This window comes from Equus caballus, chromosome 4, assembly GCF_041296265.1.
Source record: "Equus caballus isolate H_3958 breed thoroughbred chromosome 4, TB-T2T, whole genome shotgun sequence".
NCBI lineage: Eukaryota > Metazoa > Chordata > Mammalia > Perissodactyla > Equidae > Equus > Equus caballus.
The window spans coordinates 98,816,735-98,841,016 of record NC_091687.1 but is presented as its reverse complement, the minus strand read 5'-3'; the positions used below and the strand labels follow the sequence as shown (position 1 = coordinate 98,841,016).

At 45.5% G+C, this 24,282-nt stretch overlaps 1 protein-coding gene across 2 annotated transcripts in view; it reads left to right on the top strand.

The window, feature by feature from the left end:
- DENND11 (DENN domain containing 11) overlaps positions 1-22,507 on the top strand; it is a 79,557-nt gene extending 57,050 nt beyond the window's left edge. For both annotated transcript variants that reach the window (XM_070266019.1, XM_023639842.2), the window contains 6 exons: positions 6,493-6,646; positions 12,236-12,374; positions 13,400-13,531; positions 13,755-13,905; positions 14,608-14,676; positions 16,338-22,507. In XM_070266019.1, the coding sequence (XP_070122120.1) occupies positions 6,493-6,646; positions 12,236-12,374; positions 13,400-13,531; positions 13,755-13,905; positions 14,608-14,676; positions 16,338-16,533 (841 nt within the window). In that variant the 3' untranslated portion in view covers positions 16,534-22,507. The remainder of the gene's footprint in view (positions 1-6,492; positions 6,647-12,235; positions 12,375-13,399; positions 13,532-13,754; positions 13,906-14,607; positions 14,677-16,337) is intronic.
- Positions 22,508-24,282: the final 1,775 nt, after the last annotated feature.

The following is a 24,282-nucleotide window of genomic DNA, read 5'->3' as shown; positions in this document are numbered from 1 at the left end:
AGCACTTCTGAAGCAGACACTGAAGAACATGCGCTTCTTGAGGCTGCATAGCTTTAGAACATGTTTCCTGCTGGTGTAGGTTTGGGAGTCTAGTGGTTTTTTAAGGGTTGAGAAGTCATAGCCATTTATAGACTGGGCATGTGACAATATGGAGCCTTCTAAAACAAAATAGGCTTCTGATTTGTTTGCTTCCAGTCAGTTCTGTTTAAAAGTATCCACTGCCAAAGACCTCTTTTGAGTCTTAATTTTTAAGTCAGTGGACTGTATTCTTGGCCTATCCATCTTTTCCTCATTTTAATGGTAACCACCTTGAGGCTGTACCCTAAGATTGATCTTTACAAGTGGGGTGACTCCCATGTCTGGCCAAGAATACTTGACTGGAGAATGGAGGCTTTAAGAGAAATTTTTATGTCCTGCTTTTAGGGTACAAAAGCAGTTGGCTTTTCCAGTCGCATGGGGTTTCAGATGATTGAGGTCTCAACTAATTTATACTGCAGAACTCAGAACACATGCCCTGAGGCTCTATTTCTTCCATTTCTCCTTGTCAACTGGCCAGTTCTTGCCTATTTTCATCTTACTCTTGTGGTAGCCCATTAAAAATAAGGAGCAGTCAATGTTCTCTTTATAACTGCTTCCCCTAAAGTTAGAAGTTCAGATGACACGGGACCTATCTTCCAAGTTATTGAAGTTCTAGCAGATTTTTTGCTATAATATAACTAGTGTTACCAGCTTTCTAGTCTGCAGTTTCTATTTTCTTCTTCTTCTTCTTCCCAAAGCCCCCCAGCACATAGTTGTGTATTCTTGCTTGTAGGTCCCTCTGGTTGTGCCATGTGGGACACCGCCTCAGCATGGTCTGATAAGCAGTGCCGTGTCCGCACCCAGGATCTCAACTGGTGAAACCCTGGACCACCAAAGTGGAGCACGCGAACTTAGCCACTCGGCCACGGGCCAGCCCCCTGCAATTTCTGTTTTCTTACCACCTTCCCTTGCCAGCTGCTAAGTTAATGACACAATGTTGTTTTTGATGCTGTAGTAACTCATTTCTAGGTATCATTTTCTGCTTTAGCTAAAGTATAGGCTGAATCAGTGTAACAAAGAGACCCAAAATACAGTGACTTAAACACGATAGAAGTACAGCTTTTCTAGCGTGACAGTCCCAGAAGGAGAGCAGCAGTCCACTGTGGTAGGTGGCTCTGTCCTATTGGGTCATCCTGGGACCCAAGTCTTTCTGTCTTGTATTCTGCCATCTCCTAGAGTATTGTCTTCATCCATATGGTAGAATCTGACTCATCATTACCATGTCATGTTCCAGCCTGCAGGAAGGGGAAAGACAGGAATCCCAGAAGTTGAACACATCGCTTCTGCTCACATGCCATTGTCTAGTTCTTAGTTATTAGCCATACCTCACAGCAGGAGAGTCTGGGAAATGTGGTCCTTAACTGGGTGAACATTTGACCAGCTCAAATTGGAAGGTTCTATTACTAAAGGAAGAAGAGAGTGGCAGTATCTACCACTGGCATAAAATGAAAAGTCTGTACCCAGTTCCCACTTCGATCCATTAATCCAGTAATCACTGTTAATTTCTCATATATCTTTCCAAAGTTTGTGTATATGTATATATAAATACAAATATATATTCTTATTTCCTCCCTTTTCATACAAAAGGTAGCAATGTTATACATGGTTTGTACCTTGCCTTTTCCATTCAACAGTGTATCTGGGAAATCTTCTCACATCAGTACATGGAGAGCTGCTTCGTTGTTTCTTACAGTTGTGTTATGTGCCCTGTATAGAAGAACCATGCTTTCTTTATCAAGGCCCCTCTTGATAGACATTTGGTTGTTTCCAGACTTTTGCTATTACAGATAATGCTCACTGAATACCCATGAACAAGTATCATTTCACACATGAGCAGAATATGTGTACATTAGATTTCCAGAAATAAAATTGGTGGTTCAGAGGGTATATATATTTGTAATTTTAATAGGTGTTTTCAGATCGCTTTCCACAGAGATTGTGCTGTTATGCATGCCCAACAGTAATGCAGGAGAATACTGTTTCCTCACAACGTTGCCAGCACAAAAAAACTTCTGTATTTTTGGCAATATGGCTAACACATGGTACACAAGTATAGTTTTAATTTGCATTTTTCTTACGAGTGAGGTTGAGCACCTTTATTTCTGTTGGAAGCATCTGCGTCTTCTGTGAACTGCTTCTAGCCTTTGCTACTTTTTTTTTGGTTGTTGATCTTTTCATGTTAATTTCTAGGAGTTCTTTGTATAATAGGGAAATTTGTTCATGGTGATATAAATTGAAAATATTTTTCCACTTTGTCATTTCTCTTTTAACATCACTTGTTTGTTATGCAGCTGGTTTTCTTCATTGAATTCATTAATCTTCTTTTGACTTTTAGATTTTGAGTCATAGCTAGAAAGGTTTTCCAGCTTGGTTATTAGAGGGCTCGGGGTAACGTGAGAGAAGGGACTTGCATGAAAGGGTTTGAGAAAGAGAAAGAAGCAGAGTAAAGTGAGCCCAGATCTGGGCAGGGATAGTACCTGACTGCAGCAGTGACTTTTATATAAATAGACTTGATTTCTGAAAACACCAGATCTGTGGTTTATATTCATTGCTTCTCATATCCCAAATTTATTTATTAGGATTTCATCCACAACTGTTGACTTCAATATCTCTCTAGTGAGAGAGTCCTTTCTATGACTATTTCTTTTTAATCAGAAGGTATTGGAGAACCACTTTATAACTTAAGAAAATAAATTAGAAAAAGGTAGAGTGTTATAAAATAAAAGGGATTTAAAACACATAACCACATTTTTGGACCTTGCTTAGATCATGGTTCAAACAACCAACTGTGAAACAGCATTTTGGGGCTAGTTGGTATAATTTGAACGTGGACTGGGTATTAGTTTATATTAAGGCATCATTATTAATATTGTGAGCAAGATAATGGCATGGTGGTTATGTTATTTTTTAAATAGACTTTATTAGAGATGCATATCAAGTGTTTAAGGGGAAAATTTTATGATATGAGATTTGCTTCAAAACGTTTTGTGAAAAGTGTGGGTGTGGTATAGATGTATTGATAAAATATTAGTCATTGTTGAAGCTAAGTGATGAACACATTGGGTTCATTATTCTCTTCTTTCTACTTTTTGTGTATGTTTGAAAATTTCCATAATGAAAAGTTAGAAAAGACGAAATATAAAATTAACATATAGTTATTGTAGAAAACTTTGAAAAATAGAAAAAAGCTCAAAGAAAAAAAAGAACATGATGCCCACCAGCCAGACTTATCTGTTAACATTTATATCCTTCTAATCTTTTTCCCATGTATAAATATGTGCATATACATTAATTAAAAAAAAAACGAATACTGAGGTGATTCAATATCTAAATTTTCTAAATTGGTGTCTTAACCTTCCAGTATATCATGAATAATAGTCCTCAACATCATTTCAGTGATTTCACATCATTTCAATATGTGGATGTATCACAATTTAACTATTTCACTGTTATTGGGCATTTAGATTGTTATTTTCACCACTGTAAACATGAGCATCCTTGTGGGTAAATGATTGTTCATATCCATAAACAGTTCTTTAGGCTACATTCCTAGAGATGGAGTCATTGGGTCAGAGGGTATATACAGTGTACAATTTGGTACATATTGCAAGTGATCCTTCAGAAGGGTGGTACCATTTTGTGCCTGCCCCAGCAGTAAATGAGAATGCCTGTTTTTCCGTACTTGCAAAGCTAGAAGACAGACTGGTTTGGACCAATAATGAATACATGGGAACGATGAAGCAGGGATGTGGTAGGGGAAAGCGGGGTTAGTTGTGGTGGGCATCTGCATGGTCACATAAGCGTCTGTTGTATCAGTGAAGGGGCTGTGGGCTTACGGAGAATCCAGTGTCTGGCCCTGCAGGGGAATCCTCTATCTGCCTGTGAAGCCTGTAGCTCCAGATCAATAGTATATATTGTGTCAGTTATTCTCTAGCTTTTACAGTTTCCATAGTTTGTCTTGGACAGTTTCCATAATCTATTGAATCTTGGCCTACATTTCAGTGTGGTGGTTTTTTAATCTATACATCCTTATGGATAAGATCACCAGGAAGGTCTCTTTTTGCATCATCTTTGAAGACCAGCTTATCTTCCGGCACCCTAGGCCTTGTTTCAATGCCTTTTCATTTATCTTAGCTTTGTGGTTTGATGATCAGTCTTGTTTATTGCAAAATCTACAGTGTGTTTACATTTGAGGCTTTCATACAACAGCTGCTTAACATTTATCCAGGAACTGCCAATTTATATTTATGTCTATGTTCGTAGTCGATATTCCCTATTATTGCCTTGTTCCGTCCCATCAGTCAGTGATATCTTAGGCTGTCAGAGGACAGGATCCTGAAACTAGCTTTTTGAACTTAATTGTATTCATTATTTTGTCTTAATCAAACTTTCATCAATTTGACACACATCCGTGCAGAGGTTCTGAAATCTGCCATCTTCTCAGAATAGTCAAATACAGCATAGCCACCATGGACTTCCCATCTGGCACATGAACATTTGTAAGAGTGAAAGAAATGATGAAGCACACATACCCCCATAGTCACATGACTGCCTTCTTGTGCAAAGCTTATAACAGAATGTATAGGAACCCCCAAATTAGAGAGTTGCCGTTCAGAGAGGAACTGACTTTAGTAATCATTTTTTGGATGTAGTTGATGTTGATTTTTTTCTTTTTAAAATGTAAATTTGCTTGAAGGTCTTTTCCGGGGCTTGCCCTGAATCTTCCCCATTTACCTGCTGTTTCTGAGCCCTCGCCGTGGGCCTGGCTGGACGCTGTAGGATAGCTCGGAAGGAAGGAACCTAACGTTCTGTGAGGGACTGAAATGTGTCACAAACTGTCTGAGGCACTTTTCTACTTTATTTCATTTTTACCTCAAAATAATATTGAGGTGGTACTATTTGCATTTTAAGGAGAGAGAAAACGGTGGATTTTGAAAAGGTTAGGAACTTGCCTGAGATCTCACAGTGAAGAAGTGGCAGCCTTGACATCCGGAAGTCTAAGTCGCTCTGGAGTGGAGGTGGCTGGAGAGCCCCTGGCTGCCCGTTGGAATATGAAAATCTTGAATCTGAGCAGTTTGTGTTAGCGTTTGGAGCAAGCCAAAAATGCCAGGTTGGAGGGATTGCCTGTTGTAGTCGTCCCAGGACCAACCATAATCAGAGATGCCTCCCATTGCTCAATAAAGCTGTATTTTGATTTTTTTTTATTGTAATACAATGGAAATTGTAGGGCACCAAGAAAACAAAAATAGTGCCTTTTACTAATCCCTATGTTAGTTTCCTAGGGCTGCAACAACAAAGTACCAAAGACTGGGTGACTTAGAACAACAGAGATGTATTTTCTCACAGGCTGGACGCCTGGAATCAGGGTGTCAGCAGGCTTGGTTCCTCTGAGGCTGTGAGGGAGACCGTGTCTGTCTGCTGACTTCTGGGGATTTGCTGGCCATCTTTGCTGTTCCTTGGCTTAAAGATGAATCACTCACATCTCTGCCTTCATCTTTACATGACGTTCTCCGTGTCTGTGTGTCCAAATTTCCCCCTTTTTTCATATTGGATTAGGGGCCACCCTACTACTTCATTTTAACTTGATGACTTCTGTAAAGACCCTATCTCCAAATAAGGTCACATTCTGCGGTACTGGGGTTTAGGCCTCCAGTATATCTTTTGCGGGGGACACAATTCAACCCATAATGCCCCCATTAAACATAGTGTCAAACAGTCCCCACAGCGCTCCCGTGCTTGACTCGAGGGTGGTGGGATTCTCCAAATGGCCCAGAGTCTCAATGTGGCTTTCTTGGCTTTGGGGTCAGTTGACCGGGCTATCCACAGCCAAGTCTCTGCCAGCCGAGCAGGGTGGGAGTGGGAAGAGAAGAGACTGAGCTTTTTTCTTGCTTCATTGGTGCAAAAATTGTGAGCCCTTAGTGACACCCAGTAATAGTTGTTTTCCCTTATTTGAGACATTGAGAGGTAGGCTTCCTCTTATTCTTTTATAACAACAAAGAAAGCAAGCAAGCATGATTTCTAAACAAAGAGCAGCTTTAAGCAGGGAATTCGTGATCTTCAAAGTTATCCCTTCTCACAGCCCAGAGCCCTTCTCTGGGAAGCGCACAGAGTCTTTAGGATACCTTACTCAAGAACAATAGACATTAGTCATAGTCTGTTAATTCCGCCTGTTTCCCATGAGAAGGAGAATGTGTTCCATGGCGCTGTCAGGGAGTCTGCAAGTCTATGTTTGAGCTTTTCCTAAGGATCTTCTGCAACACCAAGAGAGGCATCCTGGGCAGCCTCAAAAAGGGGGTCTTTTAGTTTATCAGGCCCTTTGCCCCTGAGTGTTAGTCCTTGTCGGGGTGGGGGGAGGGAGTGGCATAGCTTCGGCCAGAGCTGTTCTCACTGGACACGTATGTGTGTGTTGTGCAGACACCAGCTGGAGACGCCGGGACATTACTCTCATCTGGCTGCATTCTATGAGGACAAGAAAGGGGTGCTCCATGCTGGTCCTGGGAGAGGCGGCAGCCTGCCCCCTGTCTACTGGCTGCCTTCCATCCACCGGTACATGTACCCTGAGATGAAGGTGAGGTCAGCCATACTCTCACACAGTCCTGGACTTTTGTCTAGGTGCAGTAGTTGTTGATTATTTTTTTTAATTAATAAGGAATTTATGTCTTGGGCTTATGCCCAAAGTCTGGTTTTGATAGGATAGGATTGTAACCTAAGCGTTTGGGTTCTTTTAAAACATAAGGCAAGTTACCTTTTTATGCTTTCTAGACACTTCTATAGTCATGGAGCAGTGCCATATTGATAGGCCAGTTGTGGTAAACTTCTAAGGCGGAAGAAGTGGGTTTGGTTCTCTTGATTGCTTCAGATATTTTAAAGCCAGACATTTGAACTAAAGATGAAGAGTTTGAGGAGCAGGTATAATATTTCTTAGTTACAATAATCTTTATATGCCTCTATTGTGTATTTTTTTTCTGAAGTACTTTGCCTTTATACTGGAATATGTTTGTTTACAGTTAACAAAACATCCGGCCAAGTGTTAGGTGTTGGAAGGGTATGAAGATGAGTATGAACTTGAACAACCTCCTCCCCCTCCTCTCCCCCCACCCCCTCCCCCTCCCCACTCCCCTCCCCCTCCTCTTCCTCATCCACCTGTAGGTGGTCACAAGATAATTCATTGGAAACCCCAGGCTCCCTGGTAGAGAAACTATGCCATGAGTTTAAGGGAGAACTCTGGAAAGCCATCTTGGAAGAGAAGTTGCTTCCTGAAGGATTTGGCTAGGCGGAAAGTGAGGGATGCTAATTCCAGATGGAGGGAAGGCGTGAGCAATAGCGGGAGCCGTGGTCTGTCACTTTCTCAGCACCTTCTGTGAGTTAGGCATCCTGCTAGCTATTTGTACCTATTGCAGCACTCTTAAAAGTAAGGTTTTTTAAATCTCTGTGTTGCAGAAAAACCAGCTGAGGTTTATAAAGGTTCAGTTAATTGCTTAAGGCCTTATAGCCAGTAGGAGGTAGAGCCAGGATTTAAACACAGGACTGGTGCCAAGGCCAGTGCGCACTCCTTGCCCCACTCCACTGCCTTTGTGGAGAGGTAGACGTGAGAAAGCACAAGGCTGGTTCACGGGACATAAGCAGACTAGGTTGGGATTGACTTTTTATGTCACCTGACCAGGAGAGAAAAGATTGGAAAAATAGATTGTAATCAGATTGTGGAGAACCTTAAATACTGGACCATGGAATTTGAAACCTAATGAGTATCAGTTAGGTTCTTGTCAGGAAAACTCATACTGTGTTAGATATTTCAGACTAATTCAATACTGGGAATCAGTAATACGGAAATTGGAAGACTGAAGGAGCAAAAAAGGAGCAAGGTAAAATATATATGTTAGTAAATATAGACAGTGGCTACCAGCCTATTATTAGTTATCTATTGCTGCATTACAAAGTACTCCCAATTAATGGTTTCAAACAGTGTATATTTATTATCTCACAGTTTCTGTGAGTCAGGAATCCAGGCATGGTGGCTTTTGCTTCATCAAAGCCAGCAAGTCATAAAGTTTGTTGGCAAGATGGAAGTCAAAATCCTTTGTAACCTAACCGTGGAAGTGACAGTGCTGCTATGTTGTCGTATTCTGTTGGTTAGAAGCAAGTTACTCAAGGGGAAGAGGGGATTACATAAGTCTGTAAATACCAAGAGGTGAGGAGCAGTGGGGATTAGAGGCTGCCTGCCACACACTCCAGGGCTCGAGTAACAAGGAGGGAGAGGTGACATTAGCAAAACAACACGGGCTTGGAAGAGGGGCCCTGCACAGCGGTGTCTCAGCCTGCTTAGGGAGGCACTTGTACCTGGTGATGCTAGACCCTCTGAAGGAGTGGGGCTCAGCTGGTGCTGGGGCTCCTAGGAAAAGCTGGAGGCTAGAAACTGAAGAGAATTTCTCCTTCCTTCTTCCTGCCTTCCAGTCTCCCGTCATTGCCTCCCACAGGGAGAACCTCACCAGAAGCCAGCTGGCATGTGAGCCCAGGAAATGTAGCTGGAAGATTTCCCAGCCCCGTGGCATGCGCTGAGAGGCAATAATTAAGGAACGGTCAGAGGGTCATTAGGGCGACTCTGGGCTTGTGTTGACCAAACCCTGCTCTGTCTCTCCCCTCCTAACTCAGACCCATTTTTTCCCTCTGACTCAAGTTGCTGCTGAGCTAATTCAAACCCACAGGGAGCTGACCAGCCTCTGACCTGGGTGTCCCTGGATTCCTCTCCCCAAAAGACCAAGAAGGAGAGACAGAGGGCAAAACAGTAAAATCACCGTCTGCTTTTGCCTTCTTGAGGGCAGCTCATTAGCATACATGTTAAACCCTGGGAGAGGCAAGGAAAAGGATCTTTAATGGGCTATAGATAGAAATATGAACGATCTTCTTTTTAAAACACAATTTTTTAGCACATATCAAAATTAAAAATAACATGTACCCTTTGATCCAGCAGTCCCACTCATTAGGATCCATCCTTTATCTGCAAACCACCAGAGTTTCCTGATATCTGTATAAGAATATTTAAGTCAGCATTGTTCAGAGTGTTAAACAATTAGAATGCCCCGTATATTATACGGCCATTATGAATATGAACTAGAACATAAGTAGTTGACATGGAAACTACCAGGAAGTGTTCTATGTGAGAATAGCAAAGTGCAGAAAACTGTATATGATATGATCACACTTTCGTAAAGTAATCACAGCCTCAGGTATCGACAGAGAGAGATAGATACACGTACATGCGTACAAGAACATGGGGAAATCTGGATGGGTGTATGCTAGGTTGTTAATACATCTGTTACCTGGGGGCGAGGTAAGGTTTGGAGGGGCAAGGCTTTACATGTGTGAAGAAAGGAAGGGCCAGGAAAAAAAATGACAGCAGTAAAACTATGGTATACATGATATGATTCCATTGGTCATTTATGGAATATCACATATATGTACATATAAAGAAATTTCTATGTAAGCTTTCTATTGAAATATAATATTTGTAGCAACAAGTTGAAAAACCTCAAGTGTATAGTTCAGTGAGTTTTCACAAAGTGAACACAAGTATAAAGAAAATTTTAAAAGGAGTAAGTTTTTGAAGTAGAGGTCAGATCTAAGACTATTCCAGAGGGAAAAACCTGGGGAGGGGGAGGAAGGAAGAATGGAACCCTCTCTGGGAGGCCCAACAATGGCTGGTAAATGCTCTCCCAGAGAAATGGGAAAGTGGGGGAAAGTCAGCGTTGGAGGTGGAGCCCCAGGAGCGGATGGATTCCCCCCAGGAAGCAGGGGGCAGGTGGAAGGCAAGGGACGAAGAGTGAACCCGAGGGCTGTGCCAGCAGTGGTTGGGGCATAAGAAGAGCACAGAGGACCTGACATAAAAGGCGGGAGGGAAGACCAAGCTCCGGACTGTACACATCAGGAAAAGAGTTTTCTGTGAAAGCTACAGTCGAACAAGGCTGTGAAAGGGAAATCGATTACAATGAAAGCCAAGGAAGTGTCTGTTGCATTGTGCAGTTGGACAGGTCAGGCAGTCGCTGTGGCTGCCTCTTTCAGAAGACAGTAGGTTTCCCTCACTGGGGCTGCTTTCTTGGCACAGGCCCAGCACTGCAATCACTTGTGGTTCCCAGGAAGTGGCATGTCGTCTCTTATCTCCAGGCCTTTGCACATGCTGGTCCCTCAGCCAAGAACAGCATCCCTCCAGGTCATCCTTTTTGTCGAAGCTGACATCACTGCCTCCAGGAAGTCTTCATCTCTCCCAGAATTGGGTCAGGCACACTCCTGCAGCCGCTGCCCCTCTCCCATCATGGCTCTCGGTCTGAGGCTTAATTGCTGGTGCACCTGTTTCTCCCACTAGCCTGTAAACTACACGAGGGCAGGGCCTGGGTCTCTCTGTTCGTTGTTGGAACTAGACTACTAACCTAGCACGGTGCTTGGCACAAAGTAAGCACATGAGAGATATTTCTTGCGTGAATGCATCCATGTGTCCGTCAGTGATGAATAAATAAGATCAGAATTAAGGATTGATCATTCGTTTAGGATTCCAGGGCCCAGGACACATTTGGACAAGGGCTTCGTGCAGTAGGAGCACATGTGCAGGGCTCGAAGACTACAGAGGGGAGGCCGGGAAGAGCCTGGATGGGCAGTGGCTCCCTCTCCTACCTTGCTGCTGTTTGACTTTCATGAAAGATCGTGACTGGAGGGATCTGACCGGATGTAGTCGCTTGGTGCCTCTCCTGGAGATTTGGGATGTGGTGGCAGAAGGGCACAGGCAGGAACCCTCAGGGGAGGGCAGCCTTGCTGGTGGCATGAGGCAAGTGAAAGGCCCCGGTGCAGGGGTGATGCAGGGAAAGGGAAGTCCTCTCCCTGGTAGTTCAGGACGCTGCGCCTGGCAGAGCGCTGAGGCCCAGGGCTGCCTCAAGGCTCAGGTGTGGGTACCTCTGAGGACTCTCAGGTGTTAAACTCAGCAGGTGGCCTTGGTGTTGGCATCACTCTTTAGAAGTGCTCTCGCCTGTGTCCCTAATGGGTGGTGAGCACTGTTCTGACACTTTAGCATGGAAGTGACCTTCCAGAGCACTCACAGGGCACCTGGCTTGAAGCCTTTGTTTCATTAGTGACAGTAGTGGCTGCTGCATGTGGGCTCTTCCTACGAGCTAAGTATTTCATGTTTATCCTCAGGTGGTCCTTCTAGCTTTATGAGGGATGTGATGCTCTCTCCTTTTTACAGTTGAAGAGAGTGAACTGGAAACATTGGCCAACTTTCCTGAGGCTGCCCTGTTGGTAAATGGCAGAGCCAGGATTGGAATTCAGCTTTTCCTGGGTCAGAGGTCATGCCTTTAACCCCTAGGACATCCCTTGGCTCAGGGCTCCTAGGAGGCAGCCTCAGGGTTGCAGGCTCCTGCATTCAGCGTGGAAGGAAGGGTAGTTAGAGTTGAAGTGTGTGGGTTATTGTGCCTGTAGGCCCCATGGGGGCTTCTGCTGTAACCTGTGCAGACGCCTCGCACAGTAACTGGGTGCCTGTACATTTGGGATCTAACCTGGGGCTGTTTGCTCCTCATTTTATTCCTTCCAGTGCTCAGTAATGTTTCGAGTTGCATTTTCTCACTGAGATGTACTGTCACTTCAGAGATGCTTTTGCTTCTGACTTTTAAGAAGTTGTGTTCAGGGCTGGCCTGGCAGTGTAGTGGCTAAGTTCACATACTCCACTTTGGTGGCCCAAGGTTTGTAGGTTCAGATCCCAGGTGCAGACCTGTGCACTGCTCATCAAGCCATGCTGTGGCAGCATCCCACATAAAAGAGAGGAAGGTTGGCACAGATGATAGCTCAGGGCCAATCTTCCTCACACACAAAAACAGGTTGAGTTTCTTTCCTCTGCACCTCTCTCCCAAGTGAAGTAGGTAATGGTCCCTAAACTCAAACTCCAGTGTATCAGGGGAGCTGCTGAATTACAGAAATCTAGTTGAAAGGTAAGACTTTTAAAGTGAAAAATATCATTTTGTGTGGAAGTAACCATCCCTTAATGGAGCTGTTTGGTTGGACTTTGGATTTTGGGGGGAGCGCTGGTCAGCACACACCTGTATTGAATATTTTTTGCAGTGATGTTTCTAACAAGCTAGTCCTCCTTCCCTCCGCCTCTACTCCCGTTTTATTTTTTCAGATCACGCACCCGGCTGGCTGCATGTCTCAGTTTATTAAGTTCTTTGGAGAACAGATCCTCATCCTTTGGAAATTTGCCTTACTTCGAAAGCGCATTTTGATATTTTCTCCGCCTCCTGTGGGCGTTGTATGCTATCGAGGTAACTAGAAGCCAGACTCGGGGGTTCTTCCTAAGTTCCCTGGAACAGAAACTGCTTGAGTCCTTCCGTTGTCAACCAAGTTCAGAAGAGTCTGGGCTATTATCAAGGGGATCGTGGGCTCTAAGCCTGTGAGTGACATGGTCGGATTTGTGTTTTAGTGTGTAGACTCTGGTGGCAATATAGAAGATGGATTAGGGGACAAATCAGTAGTCGGCTCAGAGATCACGGACTGGATGACAGCAGAGAAGATGGAGTCTAGATATATTTAAGAGAGAAACTTCACAAAATTTGGTGTCTGTTTGGGTTGTAAGGTTCTGGTGTGTGAAGTGATGGAGAAAGTGTCTAGGGTGACAGGGATGGTGGGGCCACCAGACAGTGGACCGAGGAGGAGTAGGTGGGGGTGTGATAGAGTTAACTTTGGACACAGGGGGCGAGTGTTGCCTGTGAGGCCTTCGCAAGATGTACACCAGCCACCGCTGTGTTGGGTCAGGACCTTGGGGGGAAAGTTGAGCTGGAGATAGAGATTTGAGAGTGGCATACAAACGGTGCCCACAACCGTGGGAGAGAGTGAGTGAGGAGAGGTGTGCCGGTGTTTAAGATGCAGGCGCAGGAGGCGAGCAATAAAGGTGGAAGACAGGGGAGACTGAGGTGGAACAGTCAGAAGAAGGGAGGGAACTGAAAGATGCAAGGGTTACAGCTGGCAAGGGTTGCGAGGAGGAGGAACAACAGTGCCAACCCTAAGCAAGACCGGGTGAGATGAAGGCAGACATGTCCGTTAGATTTGGTGAGACGTTGTTAGTCTGACCTTGAGGAGGTCAGGTTCTGCTGTGGGAGCTGAAAGGCTGGTCCCCCCACCCCATCTCCTCAGAATGCCAGGACCACTTGGTGACCCAAGTACCCGGACAGCACAAAGCAAAGCCCTCAACAATGTCCTTGGAGAGGACTCAGGGGGGCTGGCCCGCAGGCTTCATGGGAGGGGGACTGGGAGGGGCAGACACTTCTCTCACCTCCTATGTCCCCCACAGTGTACTGCTGCTGCTGCCTGGCCAACGTCTCCCTGCCTGGCATCGGGGGCACCATTCCTGAGTCCAAGCCTTTCTTCTATGTGAACGTGGCTGACATCGAGAGCCTGGAGGTAGAGGTGTCCTATGTGGCCTGTGAGTATGGGGCCCTCCCCGCAGCCTGCCCACACGTCCCTACCCCGAGTACATTTGACGACTGCTGGGAGCCGTGCTCTGGCCGCCCAGCTCCCCAAGGGCCCGTCTCCTCCTCCTCTCAGATGCGGGGCTCCCCGGACCCCCTGGTTCCCCGGTGGGGTCAGGATGGTGCCCTTCAGTGACAGCCTCTGGGTTCCTGCCTTCTGAGCCTTGGGTCTCACAGGCACCACAGAGAAGATTTTCGAGGAGAAGCGGGAACTGTACGACGTGTACGTGGATAACCAGAATGTGAAGACGCACCACGACCACCTGCAGCCCCTGCTGAAGATCAACAGTGCTGACCGGGAGAAGTACCGGCGGCTCAACGAGCAGAGGTGGGGAGCCCACGTGTGTGCCAGTGCGGGGCTGGGTGCGGCGAGGCCCACCCACGCTGGGAGAGAGCTGTCCCCAGGGTGCTGCCATTCTCAGCACGGCCGGGGGTCTCTGTAAAGCTGTCTGTCCCCCCTTCCCTCACGGCACGTTGCTGCCAGTTGGCCTGCTGCCCGGGAGATGGGAAATGAAGGGAAGCCCTGCGCTGAACAAGCCGGCCTTCCGGCGTATTGTCCTGATAGGAGGGTAGCAAACGTGCATGGGGCAACCTCTTTCTGATGCAGCCCAAGGAGAACAAGCATTTACTGAGCACCTACATTGTTTGGATCCCTTATTGAGAACTTAGTTATGCGTTGTCTCTTGTAATTCTCCATAATTTGGTTATCCTGTGAGATAAATGGTATGGTTTGGTTTTAACGGTGAAATAAATGGTATCATCATCATCCTTATTTTTTGGGCAAATAGGAAGGATTGTCTCTCCTGGGATTACTGTACAGAGGGGCAGAACTGGCCCTGGACTCCACGGGTTTGACTCCAAGCTCTGTTCCTTCCTGTCCCTTCTCGCCCTGCCTTTGGATGGGGGTCCTGCTCTGGGCCGCCCTCCTTCCTGGGAGATGGGGGGCCTGTTGCAGATGCCTGACCGAGGCCCTGGCCTATGAGTGGGGCCCTGTAGCTGTGCCAGGGCCTGATGGCGATCCCCTCCACAGGCAGATGCTGCTGTATTCCCAGGAAGTGGAAGAAGACTACAACCCTTGTGAAGAGGACCTCTTTGTGCTGTAAGTCAGCCCGGGGCAGTGGGTGTGGGGCCTCCCTGAGGATCTCTTGGCCCAGCTGCTGTAGCCTGGATCCTCCCGTGTCACCCGCTGCAGTCCAGGCATGTCCTTTATTGCTGCCAAGGGCACTTAGAGCTGGGCTCCATACAGGGCCAGCCGCAAGCCCAGAAATGCTGACAGGGGACCCAGGGAGTTAAGGACAGAAGCAGCAAAGGTTATTAAGAGAAAATAGGAGTCCTCATGTTGGTGTTCCTGTTGGGCATGTCCATCCAGATGTCCACGGCACAGAAGCTCTGTCTGTCTGGATTCAAGGGCTTCTCATCCATTGCTTCCTTTGAATAGAGCAGTTCCTTGCACTGAGTAGTATGGGATAATCTGAAAATTTAAGTCTCGAACCTAATGAAATCTCTTTCCCCAGATCTCTTGGTGGTCAGGGTGGGAGTCATGGCCTTTGTACCTCACAGCATTGAATTCATTCAGTAAGCAGCTGTGTGAACAGTGCTCAGTGATAAGAACAGAATTGTAATTTGAACGGAAACAATCCTCCCAGCTTCCTGTTTGTCTCCCCGCCTCCTGTGCTGGGCTGGGGGTGGGGAGTAGCACTTGCCATTAGAACCGTTTCTGGCTTTGATCTTGAAAATGTAATGTTGACATTTCAACAAAGTGCAGTACTTTGGTTGTGAGAAAGTGTACTTTCTGATGCGTACATGCTGTTTAGATGTAAAGCATTTGGGCACTGGGCAGAGAGCCAGCAGTCTCACCAAGGTTTGACACACTCCATTGTCCTGAAACTGCTGAGCATCCAGAGCTTTGGGCCCTGGGCGCCTCTGCTGAATCCGCCTTTGAGAGGTCTGTGGAACACAGCGGAAAAGTCTAGACAGTGAATGCCTTTTCTGAATATGGTTTGTATATTCATATAGTAACATAAATCAGTGACAGTTAAATCGTGCTCTGTGCGTAATTTTCCATAAAGTAATCAAAGGCAAACACTCAAGGACGATGGTGAGCTGTGGCAGTATCAGGGCCTCCAGCTGGGCCCCATGTCTCGTCACCCTTGACGTCCCCCTCTGCTGGCCTCAGAACATCCGGTGCCTGCCCGCTCTGAGCTCCGCCTTTTCAGTGTGGACGGTCATGGTCCGCCTGTGCGCCGGCTCAGGGGCCGCGGTGCCCATTCAGAGCCCTCCTGTCTCTCAAAGGCTCGCCTCCTGCTGCCGGCCCTAGTGATCTGTCTGGGATTTTAAAGATGAATTTCACTTTCTCACTTGAACCTTAGAACTGCATTGTCAGCTTTTTTTTTTTCTAACTTCCCCTATGACTAAGCAGAAAGGGAGGAACCCACTACGATGGGAGCCTCTCCCTGAGGCTGTGCTTAAACCCCTAGGAACCTCTCGACAGGGAAATAGAAATAGATTTTTGGCAGTCAGGCCATCACTTGCTTGGGGATTTTGCTAATCATACTGTGATTAAATACCAGTGGTTTCTTTGCCAACCTTAGTAGCACTGGAATAATTCTTTGTTTGATCCTGTTTTCTTCTTTGAAAAGGTGTTTTTGAAAGCATTTGAAAGTCTATTGAAACAGTGTAGCTTTGGTTCCTCGTGTGTGGATTATTTGGTGAGCTTTTTTGTCTTTTCTCCCCTCCGTTTCCTGCGTCTTGTGAATGCAGGTTTTTCCTAGAACAAAACAACCGGATATTTCAGACTTTGCTGGAGGTGTCTGCCAGTCAAGACAAAACTCTGACCGCCGAGCACGCCCGGGGCATGGGTCTAGACCCCCAAGGAGACCGGAGCTTTCTCATGGACCTGCTGGAGGCCTATGGCATCGATGTCATGTTGGTCATTGACAACCCCTGTTGCCCATAGGAAGAGTGAGCAAGGACTGGTGAGCCGCCTCACGTGGGGAGTTCACCCCAGGCCCCAGACGGCCTCCTTTTTTATTAAGTTGACACACAGGAATATTGTTTATACTTTCCGACAACTGTAATTTTTGCAATCTCCTCTTTTCCCTTCCTCCCTGGAGGTAAGATGAGGTCACCTTGGTTCTGTGTCCTGCTTTGCTAGGATGTTGGAAGCCACCACTTTCTCCAAGAGCTGCTTCCTGGTTTGGTCTTAGGAGTTTTCAAAGTAGATTCTCTCATCTTGCTGACTGACTTGAGGGGATGTGGCAACGACCATATATCACTAGGAGTGGGACGAGCTCTGGAGACCCTGGGGTGAACTGTTCAGAAGGTCTGTATGGTCTGTGTCCCTTGCTGTACTCAAGAATGAGAAGTCTGTCTGTCTGGTGTGGCCTTGGATGCTCATCCGCCTGAAGGCGGAAGCTAAACCAGATGACTTTCAAGGTTTTTATCAGTTCTGGGAGTCCAGTCTTGGGATCAAATCCCTTTTCCTGTTTATTCGGGCAAATCTATGTCTTCTCTGTTCACGAGTAGAGACCTCAGAGGGAAAAAGGATGTTTCTGACACCAAGTAGGAGCTTCTCTAAGGACAGGATGACGGAAAAGTTGCTTATCAGTCAGCTGAAAACTAGAATTCTAGAATGAAGCCTTGAAGCTTTCCTCAAAGTAAGTTAATGGTGGCCAGTCGACTTAGTATTCCTCTTTCTCTGAATCTCCGCCTCTTGGGATAGGTTGGAGAATTCCTAACGGCCAGTGGTGGCCCTGGAGCTTGCAAGCAAATTCCTTTACAACTTAGTCTCCTTTAAGGGCTAACCATCCTCTGGGTATTTTTAAAGAGAGCCATCTGTTGCCACAAAAGGCAGAGTGGTTGAGGTTCTAGCAGGATAGAGACGAAGATGTTTCTTTATCCAGCAGAGTTCTCTGGAGGCGTTGCTAGCAGAGCCTCTGGATCAAAACAAAGATTTGTGCATGCCGTGACCTAGCAAGGATCTGAGCTGGTTCACCCGGGGGTTGGAGCATGTTAACAAGACTATGCCAGTTTTGAGCCCTCACAGACTTTTCCTTAGCAAAGATGACATTCCTTGAGCTCAGTAATTGGAGCCAGACACATAACAGATTTGTTGGAGAGCAAATTTGATAGTGCCTTCACTCAGGAAAGTAGTCAGGAAGCCCTGGGTGTCAGTGATGAGTTTGTCTGCTTCCCTCTGGAATGTTCTGGTCTGGGACAGCTCCTGTCTCTCCCTGTCTCTTCTCTTTGGCTGGGTTTTGGGTGGATGCCAGTTCAGTGAGACAGCAATTATTTGTTAACCATAGGAAGCCAACTCCTGTGAGTAGAGTTAAGCTCTTTTGGGCCATAATTTAGGATTTCAACTTGGGATACTGGGTTATTGGTGACAAATAATTTGTTCCCCTTCACTCTGCCTGCCCAGCTCTGTTATCAGAATAGCCATCAATGTATCCAGGTCTTTGACCGGGTTCCAGCCAGGCTAACGTACACAGAAGGGAGAAAGAACTTTCAAATGGATGGGTCACATGTCTTAAGACTAGGTTTTTAGAGCTTATTCCTTTATTCAAAAATATTTTCACTGTAGCTCCTTGATAGGGAATTCAGGACTAAAGAAATTCATGTCTAGAAATGTGAACAGACTGATTAATCAAGGCAGCGTCTTTTATGTAAATACATAAGTAAGTTTGGGCATTAAAATGTAAACCATACAACTAATACATTTTTCTCCTCTGCAGTGTGGGTTTAGCCATCATTTCAATAATATATATGTTTACAAAAGAAAAAAATCTGTTTTGAAGCTGACGCTTCCCCACCATTTTTCTTGAAGAGTAACCGTCTCTTGCTCCTGGAGAAGGAGTGGCCTTTCTAACTTGGGTCAAGTAAGGGTACTTTTAGTGCCCGTAGGTTCAAGGTTTTCTAAGTTGGGGGTTAGGCGGTCAGAGGCAGGGGAAGGGGTGAAGGGAGGGTCAGATTCTCTTGGAGGACACAGGCAGACCCTCTTTCTGTGGAACTGGGGAATTTGTTGGAAGAATGCTCTTTTTATGCACTTTTGTGTCACAGTCTTTCTGCATGCGACCGCTTCTGTTCTGTGGTCTAACTGCTAGCTCAGAAGTGCTGATGTAAAGGTAGTGGGGTGAAAATGAGGTTCCTGTGTTTCCCTTTGAATGGTGGCTCAGGGGTCCTGGGTTTTTTACTCCATCCTGTTGTAGGCAGCTGTCTGGCGTCTTGGTGCGTTCCCTGACACACTGCAGAGGGCTGGGGTGTGGGTACCCCAGAAGGGAATGTACCTGTGAGGCAGTGCCATGTCCTAGGTCATCTGGAGCCTGGGCTCAGCTGACCCCAAAGCAGAACTTCTCCCGCCTCCCTGTATTCCTTTTAAGAGGGAACCCAAGGACTCAGTCCTTCCCTACATTGCCAGCTTCCTCGTGGGACCAGCACTCTCGTGCAGCGCCGCCTCGGCTTGGCCTAACAGCATGCTCGCTGGCTCTGTAGTTACCGTTGTTGCTGTTTATCGTCCCTCAAGTATTTCTTGCTTGGATTGTGATATGGAGCCTCTTGCTTCCAAGGTCACCTTTCGAAGATCTGCTTTGTATCCGACTCTGCTCCTGCCCCCTACCTTCTCCTCAATATCTCAAGTGAGCAGCACGGCCAGTGTCGTTTGCTGTCACTTCTCTGAAAGGGGAATTTGTTTGTGAAGTAGCAGGCAGGAATCCCTGCACAGTGACAGCTGAAGCTAGAAGCCACAAGGACCTGCTTTTCTGTCCGTGCTGAAATGTTTTCTGAGAAACCATCTGCTTTTGTTTGGAAGACATTGGTGAATGTCCCTATTCCCTGTCTTCTAGGTCGGTAAGCTCTGCGTTACCAGTGACATTATTAGCACTGACCTTTCAGAGCAGGGTTGGAAACCTTGACTGAGGTGGCCTTCTGCTCCTCTCTCGTGGGACCTCATCCCCTCCTGCCTCAGCTGGCTTGGTCCTTCTGGGGCACTTTCACCTGATCTAGTGCCATGCTGTGAGCCATGTGCTGATCAGTGGTTCCTGGGATCCTTGAGGCTGCCCTGTCATCCTTGAATCAGGAGAACTTCCAGATGGCAAGATTCCTTGTGGGTCCTGGAGTCTAGGCTTGGGCTTTGTTGATGTTCAGTAATATATGACAATGGCCTGTTAAAGTGGACTTCTTTCAATTTTGCAGGCTTGGCAGATGGTAATATTCAGCCTTGGGGACAATGTGCAGTTGTGCTCTGGCTTAGGACACTTTCTTCAGAAGGAGTCAGATAGGTAGGGCTTATTTCCTACCAGACCAAAAAGTATGGGCCAAATAATTTGTTAAGAATTAGCTTTGGCTTCAGTCAAGCCTGAAGGCCTTCTCGGGCCTGGTGTAGACCCATCCAATGTAAGTGTCCACCTGGGTCCCTGGACAGTCCTCAGTCAATCACTGCAGTTAATTAGAAGGCATTTGCCTCCCTCTCCATCATCCGTTGTGACATCTCTTCTTCCATTTGGCTGGGGAGGGGAAGCTGAACTCATTGATATATTGATAGAAATAATTCAGCATAGGAATTTGCATCTGTAACTTACCTTGTTTTGTTCCATGTGAAAATCAAGGTGGGAAATATAAGTGTAGCACAGAGTGCGGATAATTCTAAATACCACGTGTGAAGACTCATTTATCAGTGTAACTACCTATGATATGTTAGCTGGAAGATAAAGGTAAAGATAAATTAAATCCTAGCTGAATCACTGTTTTTCATTCTGGTGGCTCTGAGGATGAACTTGGTATTTGTCTTGATACACTGAAAGCCCTTCAAACACCATAAAAAGATGAGATTATTCACCTTTAAACTGAGGCCCTTATGTAAAGGGCAATCATGAATTAACCTTTTAATGATAGTACAGCAACCGTTTTTGTTTTTTTTTAATGAAACTGCGTAGTCCACGGAATGGATTGAGATGCTTTCTCCAGCCCCAGTGCGGATCACACTTGCACAGGGAAACGGGTAGGGGAGGGTGGTGCTGAATAAAATGATAAGACAAAGTTCAGCGTGACAGGGAACTTTGTGACGACAGTTCTAAACGGGCAAAAAAGTTAATATGGGGACCAAGATGTCATACATGGGCCTTATCTCCCTGTTAGGTTCCTGGCTAGTGAGCTCGGCATCATGAACAGTCCGCCCTCACACCTTCCCCCTGCCCTTCTCAGTTCTGCCCTGTGCCCTGCGGTGAGGACCCTGCACACCAGTGGCCGACCTTGGCAGGCCCAGTCCTGGCTGGCCCTACTCATTTCAGGAAAACTCTGTTCTCATTCAGGTGGGGGAAGAGAAGGAGTGGAGGCCTCCTGTTACTCCCAAGTCATGGATTTTTAATATTCCATTTTTGTTACTAATATACCTCTGTTTCCAGGAGCTATTGGAGCGCTGAGTATTGTGGGAAAAGGCTAACTGTGAAATAAGTTAATGTTTTTCTTATAAGAAATGGAAGTTTATTTTTATATCGATATTACTGTGTGTTGAATTGAGTATGCAGATGTTGAAAAGGAGATTTAAAAACTATAATCCTAGAAGAAATGGGCAGTTTTGGAATTTGGAAGCAACTGAGACCCCATGAAAGTTTTATTATTTAAATGCTTTGGAGAGTGAATAAGGAGACTGTGCTGTGAAATCCTAGCAGCGATGTTAGGAGATAAAGTTTGACGGTCCGAGGGAGGACAATAGACAGTCACCAACTTTAAATAAAACTCTTGGACAAAGGGGGTAAATGTGAGAATGCTGATTATGAGGCCTTTTAACTGGTGGAGTGGGAGGCTGTTTTATAACTAGCACTTTAACTCATTTTTGGAGCTGGAATACAGGGGCAGTTGGATGAAACTGCACATTTAGAAAGGAAATAAGAATTTTCTAGTGCTATATAGAAAAATGATGGAGAACTAAAGCCCTGCTTTCATCTTTTTAGAGTTTATTCTAGAAGCTCAGTATAGCAGGGCTTTTAGAGGTAATAGGGTCTAAACTCAGAAAATTTATTTAATTACTAGAGGAGAAGGGTAAGTGTGAATTCCTTGCTGGGGGCAAAATGCGTCTTTAGAGTAATGATACATTTTCTCTGCTGGCTGAGGAGGGCGGGGGTGGGCTGGGGGCTTAGAAAATAGCCAGGGATGAGCCACAAAATGAGAAATCCACACCGAGGTCACTAAGTTAGCTGATTGCTAATATATTTGACATTAGAGTGAAAACTTCCTTTGGCCAAAGTAAACAAAGATAAAAGTATAAAAAATTTTGAAGCTGGCATCAGGAAAAGAGTTTCAGTCCAGTGTGCCCACGAAGACCGAAAGTGCTGCAGGTGGAGGTTCTGGGCTTTTGAACAGACCAGGTGGGACACGTTAGGGGTGTAGAGTAGAGGAAAACAAAATTAACCTCCTTATTTACACCACACCTGTTGGCTAAATTTTTCATAGGTTTAGGAAATAAAATTTTTTGAAAAAGAAATAGTTGTAGCCTTGGAAAAACGGTTTTCCTATTCTTTCCAAGTTCAGATCAGCATAGTCTGCCCGTCGCCTTCTATGTCAAACTCCCATTTGATTAACACCCAGCATAGGAGCTATAGCAATAAGAGACACTGAGTCTATTTTTGTTTCACGTCTTTACTGCCTAGTATGAGATTAGTAAGATAGCTGATAAATTTTACCCTGAATGCTACACATACAGGTATGTGGTTCTCTCTCTCTTTTCAGTGGTGATCATTTTAAAGGCCTAAAGAAAGCTGGGGTTAATCCTGAAGCTAAGAGTAAATGTTTCTTGAATTGATTTTGTTCTGTGGTACAAATAACATCTGTGTATATCATATCTGTATATATCTGAACCAAGTTGTGTGCAGAGAGGTTGATATAACTATATTTACAGAAAACAATTTTTACAATTAAAATTCACATTTTAACGTGAACATGTGTGCTGCAGTCCTTTACTAGTCCAAGAAACGTGGTTTGTAGGAAGGGATGCTGGCCCAGTGCGTGAGCAGAACCCGGGGGCTGAATGCCAACCTCACTCACAGTGGTGATGGTGGAAACCGGAGAGCTGGTGCCTACTCTCCTAGAGGCTGTGGTCTGGGATAAACGTTCTCCAGGTTAATGGAAACCAAAGTTGGGAATAAGCTGCCATCCAGAAAAGCTAGGACTAGGCAAACATACCCACTAAAGTTTTATTTCACTTTTAACCTTTTGGGGAGTTATTTTAATGCAGTATAGAGTAAAATTCCTAATAAATATTGTTGGATCTGTGTTCAAAGCTAGCTTGCTACTTCCCAAGCTACATGACCATATAATAATACCTACTTCCTAGGGTGATTGTGAGAACAGAATAAGTCAGCTGCTTGTGTAAAGCAGGGCACAGAGTAATTATAAATAACTATGTGTGCAAACTGCTATGGGGTTAAGCAAAGGGCTTTATATTAAACTACTTAATAGAAAACGTCTACCTTTTTTTTAAAATTTTTTAGCTGAGGAAGATTGGCCCTGAGCTAACATCTGTGCCAGTCCTCCTCTAATTTGTATGTGGGCCGCCACCACAGAATGGCCACCACCGAGTGGTGTATGTCCGTGCCTGGGAACTGAACCTGGGCTGCTGAAGCAGAGCGTGCCAAACTTAACCACTATGCCATGGGGCTCGCCTCATCTGCTGTATTTTTAATAGAAATCATCTTAGCTTTCGAGTGAAATTAGTCTGACAGAAGGTTTGTACTAAATGGGAGGCAGGGGGCTCAGGTTCTCCTTGGATGCCTCAGCATTCTGGGTTTGATGGACAAGGATCACACTGTCATGGCCACATCAAGTGTCCTGTATGTGAACATTGTATGGAAGGACAATGGAAAGAACAAGGCAATAGACAATAAGGAAACCACATTCTCACAGGAAATAGTCTGAATCAAGAAAAAACTTGAACCAGGCACATTTATATTTAAAAATGAATAAATATTAATCTGGGTTAAACATCCTTCCCCAGCATATGTTCTGTCATCTTGACAGGAGGATTAGAATCATGAAATAAACAAACATACACACATGCTGGCAGCCTCTCGAGGAAGAAGCCGGATTCTGTGCTGGTCCATTACACTCTGTTATGGAACCGAGACACGCTGCATCCTCTCGGCTCATGGAGAAACTTGATTTTCTTACGCCACAGAAGCCCCTCTCCCCTCAGGGGCAGTGTGGAGTGATCCTTACACTGCGTGTTTGGACTCACCTGGTACTTTTTTTTTTTGGCAGAGCACAGCTCTTAACACCACTCTGAAGAATACAGAGCTCAGTAGGTCAGCCTTACTTTTTGGGCTCTCCACTCATGGGCTCTTTGTAGCTGCTTTATAATCCTTTAAAGCGCTGGTCTTTACCCTTCGGGGGATGCATGGCCACAGGTGTGCGTACTGTCCTAAAACAGACCTGCCTGGGGCTGAGCCTGGAGCTAGGGCCTGGAGCTAGGGCCTGCCAGTTCTCCTTCCCTGCTCCTCCCTGCGCCCATCCCCTTCCTCGCTACAGAAAGGCAGAGGTCTCAGCCGGCTTACTTAGGGGCACTGCCCTCTGGGCTATAAAAACCTCTGGGCACCAAACAAGAGAAAACGGCGATGGTCCTATTAAAATTAAATGACTATAATGCCTGGCTAACAAATCCTTAGTTTCTAGTTCTCTGCTTTCAACAAACTAAAGGAAGATATAATCAGGCTGTTAA